This window comes from Lucilia cuprina, chromosome 3 (genome assembly GCF_022045245.1).
Source record: "Lucilia cuprina isolate Lc7/37 chromosome 3, ASM2204524v1, whole genome shotgun sequence".
Classification (NCBI taxonomy): Eukaryota; Metazoa; Arthropoda; class Insecta; order Diptera; family Calliphoridae; genus Lucilia; species Lucilia cuprina.
The window spans coordinates 56,597,939-56,608,590 of NC_060951.1; the positions used below are offsets into that span (position 1 = coordinate 56,597,939).

The window sequence follows — 10,652 nt, forward strand, 5'->3', positions numbered from 1 at the left end:
ATAAACGTTGTTCATTATAATTAAGCGGTTCGTTCTATGTTCTATTTAAAAATTATAAAATTACTTTAGGGTGATAATATATTTTAGAAATTTGCTTATATATATCGGCCTAAAGTTTGCGTTTATTTTTAGTTTAATTTTGTTATTTACAATAGTTGAAATAGTATTTTTTTTTTAAATAAAATAGGCTGCCATGTTAGATTTTAGAACGAAAATTTTCTGATTATGTTTTAAAAAGCTTAAATTTAAAAATAAACAAACATTTAGAACTTTTAGTGTTGAAGTATAAGCAAACTTAGGGCGGGTTTCTTACTATTCAGTTAAACTAGGCTTAACTTGCTGTTAGATTAAACTCGAAACAAATTTTGGCGGACTTTAACTGATGATTGTGTTTTTCAGTATTGCCAACTTTTCACTCTAAAACATAAACAATGAACAGCTGTTTTTTTGCAAAAATATTTTTGTAAAATGAAAAATTTTAGAAAAATATTAAATAAACATTTAAAACAATAATAAATAAAACAAAACAAATCAGAAAATTGCAATTTACTTAAAATATTAAGTTTTTGTTCTTCCAAAATCATTGTTTTTGTTAATTGTGTTTTCTCACTTATAACTTAAGTTTAATTGACACACAATTAAACTAAGATAATAAGAAACTTTACTGCAGTAATCATGATTAGAAAAACCAATATTAAACCAGGTTTAACCATAGAATGAAGATTATCTTTATCAGAAAAACCCGCCCTTAGATATTAAAAGTAAAGTTTAACATGTCAAAACGCCCAAAAGAATTACACATTTTTTATATAAAATTAAACATTTTAAAGAATATGTTTTTACAAGTTTTAAACAAAATCCGGAGTAATCTTATAGAACAATTCACAATCTAATTGGTTAACGCGCTAGTTTACTAAACGTAAACTGTCAAGTAGAGTCGCCGATTACGATCTGAAATTCAAGCATTTTCGATTCTTCCATTTTAAATGAAATTGTTATCTATCTTCAAAAATATGTACGCCTTTTTGGTGGTCAAATTTGTGTCCAAATTGGGCTTTAGGTGTACGTTATATTGTTGCAAAATAACGTGAGTTTAGGAATGCAATTTCAATACTATTATATTGGCTCATTTTAGTATAGTCTTGATATCAATGATTATTGTTCGTAATTTTCAGTTTTCAAATAGATTTAGTAAAAGCATTAACAAGTTAAACGAAGAAACAGTTCTTTCTTTCAATGCTTTTTGTTCGAAATTCTTAGCTTCACTAGAATAAATTTTATTCATCACCCCATTCTCTATTTCAATTCGTATCAAAATTTTCTCCGTTTCGAAACTTTGATATTCTGCATTTCGATTCGAAGCTACGTCGCTTAAATAACAACTTACACAAACGTGGTTATGAGAAGTTTCCCTTTCCCCCAACGGCTGCAATCAAAAATCTTTTCAGATTCTACAACATCAACCTTCCCAGGAAAAACTTTACTTACCCGTTAAGCAGGCAAGTAATTTTGAAACGATGTGGAAGTACTTTTGAGATGAATAATAATTATAAATTTTGTTCGAAGAGGTTCAAACAATAACTACTTACAAGTGTGCTTACCCAACCTGGCTCTACAGTTCTTTTTTGTCCGATATCAACTATGATTCGAACCACAAACGTTAGATATATGCTTTAGATAATTTGACTGAAACTCTAGTTAATTGGCTATAAATCTTATTAAAAAAATTAAAATATTATTAACGTCCACTCATTACCAGGTAATGTAGTAAGGATTACAGTTTTTTATCGCAAATATTTCATTTTCGGCATTGATTACTGTGTAGGCGAAAATTAGGTAGTCTTAGGATAGGTAAGAAAGATTTATGCCCCTTAAGGTTCAACTACACTCGGAGACTCTTATGGTTCATTGTGAATCCCTTCGATGAGAAGATAAAGGAAAAGTAAAAAAGTAAGAAAATATAAAGATATTAGATGACAGAAAGTAGTCAACAACAGATCATGAAAGTGATGGCAACCGATATCGAACAAGTTTTGTAAATTTTAATTTCTAAATATGTTGTCCATACGAAATTTTAGTCGATCAGTTATATGACAATTCAGAAATACTTCTTTGGCACAAGTTCTAAACTGATACTACTCTAATTCATTGGAACGCATACTATTTCCGAAAGAACCTCTTGAAATCTGTTGAAACAAGCAAATCAAAAACTTTTAAATCAATTGATAACAAAAACAAATCATTCATCGAATATTTCGTTGTTTCAAAACCATATTTAATAAATCGTGAGAATTGAATTGGTTTTCTATTTTCTTTATAAAAATCCGTTTAAAAGAAAAAAATGGCGACTGAATGATTTAAAAAATTTCGCGATTTATTTAAAATTCATTTAATGTTTCACAAAATTGAAAATTTCGAATACAAAACGATACAAAAAAAAAAGAATTTTCCATGGAAATAGTTCCGAGAATGATAAATTTAAACAAGCAACGACTTTATAACGTTACCATAGAACAATTTGGTCTTTACTATAACATAGATAGAAAATAGTTGCACTACAACTTTCTGGAACTAGTTTGAGTTTAGAATTTTCATAGGTTTTGAATAAAAATGATGGTTAAGGCGTTATGACAAGTTAAAACAAAAAATGACAAAAAAGTTTGAACTAAACTTAACATTAATATTAAAATTTTTAATAATATTATTAAAAAAACATAAGAAATATTTAATTTTTTAATTATACAGACATACAAAGGCATAAATAATAGATTTTTAAAATAAAACAGTTCAATTTTAAACAATTAAGGACAATTTTCAAAAACTTTTTAAAATAATTTGAAGTTGCATATGTGCGTATATAATAGATTTACTTTACAGTCTTTATGCATACCTCGTTAAATGTCTAAATTACAATTTTTTTTAAACAATTAATTAAACAAATAATTAAACGTGTGGTTGTTGATTAAACTGTTTTTTTTTAAACATTAAATACTGATAATTAATAAATTCTAAAATAAATGTATTAAACTAAAATAAGTTTTTTTTTTTGTTTTTTTGAAGAAATTATACCTCATAAATTGTGCTATTATCGGGTTCTACTTCTATGGGTTTGACAAAAAAGCGTCGACGATTATTAACAATCGGAGGAACCACAATATCTCCACTATCCACCTCCCCATTACCATTTAACTGTAAAAGATATTAAAACAAGTTATTAGTCACAAATATTGTTTAAAATAAAATTTTGAAATTTTTAGAAATTTATATAAAAAAATTGTTAATTTTTTGTTTAGAAAAAAAAACCCATGCAAATCCAAAAACAAATGATTCATATCACATTAAATTAGAATAATTTTTTTTTATACAAATATTGTTTTTTAATCAATAAAAAGTGTGTGTTTTACTTACTTATTACAAAAATTGTTCTTAAATAGCAAACCAGAAACACTTTGAATTTTTAAAATTGCGTTTTTTTTTTTAATACTAAATTACACATTTTGAATGCAAATCACATTAAACAAATAGATTGATGATGATGACGATGACTTATAAAACAAAGTTTTTTTTTTTTGTTTTAATGACAAGGACAAAAATTTTTTTAAAATAAATTTATAATTTGTAGTCTTTTAGTGTTTTTTGCTATCAGCTCTTTCAAATAGTTTTATTAATTTTTATTTTAGTTATTTTTTTTTCTGACAGTGTAGTGTAGTTTAGCTGTGTGTAAAAATTTAAAGTTGATTTATTAATTCTTTTTTTAGAGTGTAAAAGAGAGTTAATTTTGTTGACTTTCATCAACATAATCAATGGAGGACGTCTAGAAAAAAAAGAAAAGGAAAAACACAAAGAAACACATATAACATTTAGTTTGTGAACAAACAACAAATATTAATATTTAATTTTTTTTTATAAATATTATATAGAGAAGAACAATAACAATTATGTGTATAATAATAATAATAAATAAGAAAACATTTAATATTAACTTTATGTACAACAAAAACAGTATGTCTTACTAATTTCTTCAAAATCTATTTACAATTTTAAATTCCTTTATTTTACTCCACCCTGTACCTATTACCCAACTTCAACTATACGAATAGGCACAGAATCCGTTTCTGAGTTGATTTAGCTATGTCCGTCCTTCTGTGTGTACATGTAAAGAATGTGCGCTACAGATCGCAATTTTTAAGATAATTTAATAAAATTCGGCACATACTTTTCTTTTGGCCCAAGGACAAACGCTATTGAAATTGGTCTATTATTTCGCCTAGCCCCCATACAACTGTATCACCCGAATAGGGATTTTGGGCTCATAATTATGTTAAACGTTTTATTATGTTAACATAAATCGAAAAATTTACGTGACACTACCGATTTTGGTAATGATCGTGCCACCTTTGACCCTATCCCCTTTCAGAAAACGTCTTGAAAGCTAAAATTTATTTATAAACACTATAATTTCTGCACAAATAACAAAGGGCATACGGCCATTATTTACCCCTACTTCCATTTGAGCCCTCTTGTATAAAATTTCTTTTTGTTATTTTTAACATAGTGACTGGTGTAGGGTATCATATGATCGGTCATGTCCAACTATACTTTCCTACTTGTTTTTCCTGTGCTACGATTCTAAACAGCTCTACTAAATGTTAAAACTTTTTGTATTAGTTCCAACACTAGTTCTATTCTGGCTGTAAGATTAATTTTAAAATAGCAACTTTGGATGAAGTGTTGTGGTAGCATTATATTCTGGCACCAGTTATTTAATCAATGATTTTTGTTCGATTTTGTCGCCGCCGGAACTAGATCTAAAGAGGTTTTAGAGAAAATAAACATCTATATTTAGAACAGTTCTAAAACTAGTTCTTTATCAGCGTTTTTTGTTAGAAAGTGTTAAGATTGAGAATAATTTTGATTTAAGAGTTACCAAGAATATATATTACCAAGAATACCATGAATAGGAGCATTCTTAATGTGACATTACTTAGTTAGGGCCTTTGTCAGTAAGTGAGATAGGATGTCGAAGTGCTTTACATGAACACATATCGTGTTGTTTCACGATATAGTTTCTGACCATTGCTGTGTCGTTTCTTAAGTTCCAAAGTGCAAAACAAACATTAAAAAACGAAGATGGATTGGCCTCTGTTCAGATGTAATCGGTAGACCAAAATTCAAATCCATCAAATAAGCCGAAAACTCTGTTCTTACACACAGAATGGTAAGTCCAGTATGAACGGAGTAAACCCTAAACATACCTGGGCGGAGAAGGAAAATTCAATCATATTATTCATTTGGCAAACTCATAGTTATACGGTCGGATTAGTTTCGTATGTTCCTACATTCAACCTGTATCATATACAGGATGAATGTAGGAACATACGCTTAGTCCCACAGCCACTCCTCTGTAAGGTATCTGTTGACTTCGCCAACAGCATCAAACTTTTTCCGATTTATAGACTTTGACCGACATTATCATTCCACGAATTTGAGTTTAAAACACAGCCTCTACGTGTACGCTGCTGGCATCTCTTCAAAAGCCCTGACAAGACATGATCCGAAACTCTGTCCTGCGGATCTGATTATGTGATTCTCTAATTCGACCTCATGTCAGGAAGATCGAAGATACATATATATTATAGAATCGCCAGTTTATAGTCCCGGCATACTAGAAGTATTGATGAATCTCAGGTTGAAATGGCTGCGAAATAGGTTCCCTAACAAACTGGAGGAATTTGCAGGAATCAGCTCGTGCTGTCTATTAGGTTTTACCACCCCGATGGGTGGTAAAATCATGACAAGACAAAGTCCGAAACATTGTTTTTCGGATCAGATTATGTGATTCTCTAGTTCGACATTATGTCAAATCATTCCAAGAAAAGGCGATAATCACCAGTTTATAGTCCCGAAATACTAGAGGTATTAGTAGAATTTCGGGTTGAAATGGCTGGGAAGTAGGATCCCTAACAAATTGGGCTAATTTATCGGACTTATCTCTCGCAGTCTATTAGGTTTTATCAAGGGAATTAATCATTTCTTTAAGGACACAGAGATACTTTCTTAGACAATCGATTCGTTAAAAGTTTCAGGTTAGAATTCCTTGGAAATTGATCTGTGTTTAATCCTTTCTAGGGAATCACAATGAATCTTATATTCTTCGAGTACAGTTGAACCTTTATATGATATCTCGATGAAGAAGAAGAATTTATATAGAACTCAAGAAGTTAAGTTCAGAAGACAACATATCATCGAAATGACTGTAGAAAGTTTTAAGAATCTAGAGAAATCAAATATAAAACGAATTTGAGTGATTAATTTTGCTTCGCATAAATGTATCTCGATGTATATATTGTATCTCGGGAATGTATGTAATGTATCTCGGGAAATAGTTCGCTGCTTTGTCATAGATTTGTTTATAAATAATTATTTTAGCATTATCCGATTTCAAACAAATGTTAAATGTTTAAAAAGTAAAACACCCTAATATCTATAACTATATTAATTCTACAACTACACCAAAAATACCTGACAATAACAAAAATTAAAAAAAAAACAAACAACACCCAGTGTCAAACACCATTTAAATTCTAATTAAATTAAACAAAATAAAACTTATCACCCACCTTAAAATTTTTCTAAATACTAAATATTAGTACATACTAATAAAAAAAAACCAAATACAATAACAAACAAAACAAAAAAACGTTGTTTTACAACAACAAATAAAAACCCATGAGACTTAGTAATAAAACAATGAAAATACTATTAAAATTAATTAAATTAGAAAAAAAATGATCACCAATCAACAAGTATTGGTTTAATACGCACCAGTAGACATTTGCATTGATTCTCATCATAATAAGAACCAGTCGTACAATTCTCATTCTGTTTACACACACAACGACAATTTTCATCATCCCAAATTTTGTGTTCCAAATTTAAGCATTTTTCACGGGCCTCATCGTTAATGCAATGACAGCGGCAGTCCTGGTAACGTTGATACGAATTGCAGTCCTAAAAAATATTTACAAAATAAATATTGTCATTTAATTAGTTAATTATATTATTCATTTATTACTCACCTCTGGTTTTTTGCGACAATCACATTTACATTCTAAATGTTGTTCCACGGGAATCACCTCAAAACCGCAAAATTTTGCCTTTACCTCTTCATAGCAATAACGATAGACTTGGAAATTGACAATTTCAGTTTTTGTCGCTTGACACGACATCCATTGGGTACTACAACAGCCACCGCAACGTTTGACACGTGTACAGCGGGGAAAATAGTTACTTTTAGGGTTAATGGGCGTTAAATCGACGACAGTGTTCTCGGGTATACAATTTGCAGCTTTAGCACGTATAACAGCAGCTATATTAACGTAATTTTATAAAAATAGATTTTCACTTTAACATTGTCTGATATGTTTTATAATTTAGTTTATTTTTTAATTTACCTCTTTCCACGTTTCGTTTTAAATTTTCTGTTAAAAAAAAAAAAAAATTAGAAAAAATAGAATGCAAAGAAAAAATATAAAACATTTTGTTTAATTTTAAAAAGAATTAATCATTGTATTACCATGTATACCTAATTGTGGGTCTATACTTTCAGGATCAATAAATTTCTCTATAAATTCCGATATATCTGTTATATTATTAAGCTGTCGATAAAAATCCATAGGAATCTATAAAGAAAGAAAAATAATATTTAGCAAAGATGTATTATAATAAATATGAAAATAATCGGAAAAGTTAATGTTATTTTAAATAAATATTTTTTTTAATTCTACCAAACCCATTTTAAATACCAAAACCATTGTAATTTACATTTGTTGGAACTTGGAGAGATTGATCTGGATTAGAAATTGAAAATCGTTTATAATGATATTGTACAACTTAATTCGCACTGAACTAGAACTGAACAGGAATTAAACTGAAACTGAACTCTAAATGAACTATAAATTGACTAGAACTAAACTAGAACTGAACTATAACTGAACTAGAACTAAACTAGAACTAAACATGAACTAAACAAGAACTAAACAAGAACTAAACTAGAACTAAACTATAACTGAATAAGAACTGAACTCTAGATGAACTATAAGTAAACTAAGAGTGAACTAGCACAGAACTAAAACTGAACTAGAACTGCAGTAGAACTCAACAAGAACTAAACTAGAACTAAACTAGAACTAAACTAGTACTGAAGTAGAACTGAACTAGAACTGAACTAGAACTGAACTAGAACTGAACTAGAACTGAACTAGAACTGAACTAGAACTGAACTAGAACTGAACTAGAACTGAACTAGAAATGAATTAGAACTGAACTGGAACTGAACTAGAACTAAACTGGAACCGAACTGAACTCGAGATGATCTATGAATAAACTTGAACTGGAACTATACTCCAAATGAACTATAAATTAACTAGAACTGAACTAGTTCTAGTTATCCCGAGTGAAATGTTCTATCTATATCTATTTATCTATCTATCTATATATCTATCTATCTATCTATCTATCTATATATAATATAATATATATAATATATATATATATATATATATATATTATATATAATATAATATATATATATATATATATATATATATATATATAATATATATATATATATATATATATATATATATATATATATCTGTCTATCTATCTATATATCTATCTATCTATCTATCTATCTATCCATCTATCTATCTACCTATCTATCTATCTATTTATCTATCTATCGACCTATATATTTATTTATCTATATACCTATCTCCCCATCGTTTTCCTTATTTCAATTTTAATCGAAATACTGTGTAAAACCTATAAATCTGATCATTACTGCAACAAACGAATTACATATTAAAAACTACTATTAAACTATTAATCCTATAACATTATTTCAGAATTTCAACATTTTGTTAAACATTTATTTAAACAATTAGCTGCTGGTAATAAAAAACTGCAATTGTTTTCTTAAAGATGTCAAAAACTTTAAGTAATTAATATGTTTACAGCGAATTCATTTTAAATTTATAGCTGGAAATTAACAAATCAATTAACTTGCAAATGTGATAAAATTTAAATTGTTTAAACGAAAATAAAATGAAAAATATTTTGGAACAATGCAGGTGATAATAATAAAATCACTAATGGTATATACAAAAAATTATACAGTCATTTAAAAAAGTCATGATTAAAAAATAGTAAACTAAATTTTTAAAACAAATTTTATCAAGTAAATATTTGTAATTTATCTAAACTATTAGTTATACACCGTTAAATATTTTTCGTGATTTATAAATAAAGCTTTTTAATTAATTTTTTTGTCGAATTTCATTGAAAAGTTCATATTTGTGAAGGGAATAGGTGTTGTGGGATCTATTGAATATTATTTATATAAAACTGCTAAATGATCTACTAACATTTTAAATCAACAAATATTTAAACAATGGCAAGTGTTGCATATCACAGCGATTAATGGTTGTTATTGTTAAGATCTCCTCGAGTATGTTTGAAACATTACTCATACGACTTTTAAAAAACAATAATTTCCGTTGAATATAAACAAATAAATTTAAAAAGCAAAAATAAAAAACTGAATTGACAATAAACATAATATTCAGCGTACTCATGCTTAAGACATTTTTGTGGTAACGGAAATCTGATTTCGAAAAATTTCAAAAAAAATGTGTAACCATTTTATTTTCACTTTAGAAAAGAAACAGAGAACTATTAAATAAATAATCTATAAAAACAATGAAATTGATAACAAACTCCTAAAAAAATCGTACACACTTTACAAATAAAAAAAGTTAACAAATTTAATTAATTAATAACAATTATTGCTAAGGAATTTCAGATGAATCATCGTCAGTTTGTTATTATTTGCTGGTTGGCGACAGGTGAATGTTGTTGGCTTCTTTTCAACTTAAACTACAGGTGAATGAATGAATGAATTTATTTTTGGCGCCAATCATTTACAACAAAAATAGAAAACTGGTTAACCACAAACAAAGTTTTAATATTTGTTGTTTATTTTTTTATTTTCATAAAAGTTTAACATCTTTATCTCTTTTTTTAAAACAATGTTTAAGTTGAAAAGTCAGTAGCTAGTAGCTACGTTTTGTTAGCACTAATGAGATGCCTAGTTACATTTAAAGCGTCTGACGACAAGCGGTGCATGAAAATTTTAATTTGATTTGAATTATAATTTAACTAGGACAAAACAAAAACTGAACTAGAACTGAACTAGAACTGAACTAGAAGTGAATTAGAACTAAACTAGAAGTGAACTAGAAGTGAACTAGAAGTGAACTAGAAGTGAACTAGAACTGAACTAGAACTGAACTAGAACTGAACTAGAACTGAACTAGAACTGAACTAGAACTGAACTAAAACTGAACTAGAACTGAACTAGAACTAAACTAGAACTGAACTAGAACTAAACTAGAACTGAACTAGAACTGAACTAGAACTAAACTAGAACTGAACTAGAACTGAACTAGAACTGAACTACAGCTGAACTACAACCGAACTACAACTGAACTAGAACTGAACTAGAATTGAACTAGAGCTGAACTAGAACTGAACTAGAACTGAACTAGAACTGAACTAGAACTGAACTAGAACTGAACTAGAACTGAACT

The 10,652-nt window shown here is 28.1% G+C and overlaps 1 protein-coding gene across 4 annotated transcripts in view; it reads right to left on the reverse strand.

Annotated features, from left to right (window-relative positions):
- Window positions 1-2,745: 2,745 nt before the first annotated feature.
- LOC111675245 (vascular endothelial growth factor C) overlaps window positions 2,746-10,652 on the reverse strand; it is a 22,625-nt gene continuing 14,718 nt past the window's right edge. The window contains exons 3-8 of one of the 4 annotated variants that reach the window (XR_006940198.1): window positions 7,577-7,682; window positions 7,455-7,481; window positions 7,080-7,369; window positions 6,826-7,011; window positions 3,409-3,714; window positions 3,048-3,189 (exon numbers count right to left, since the gene is read on the reverse strand). Coding sequence is in view for 3 of the 4 variants with exons in the window: in XM_046946074.1 (XP_046802030.1) it covers window positions 3,064-3,189; window positions 6,826-7,011; window positions 7,080-7,369; window positions 7,455-7,481; window positions 7,577-7,682 (735 nt within the window). In the remaining variant the exon portion in view is untranslated. Of the gene's footprint in view, window positions 3,190-3,408; window positions 3,815-6,825; window positions 7,012-7,079; window positions 7,370-7,454; window positions 7,482-7,576; window positions 7,683-10,652 lie in introns of those variants that run through there. The other 3 variants (XM_046946075.1, XM_046946074.1, XM_046946076.1) reach the window with 3 other exon arrangements.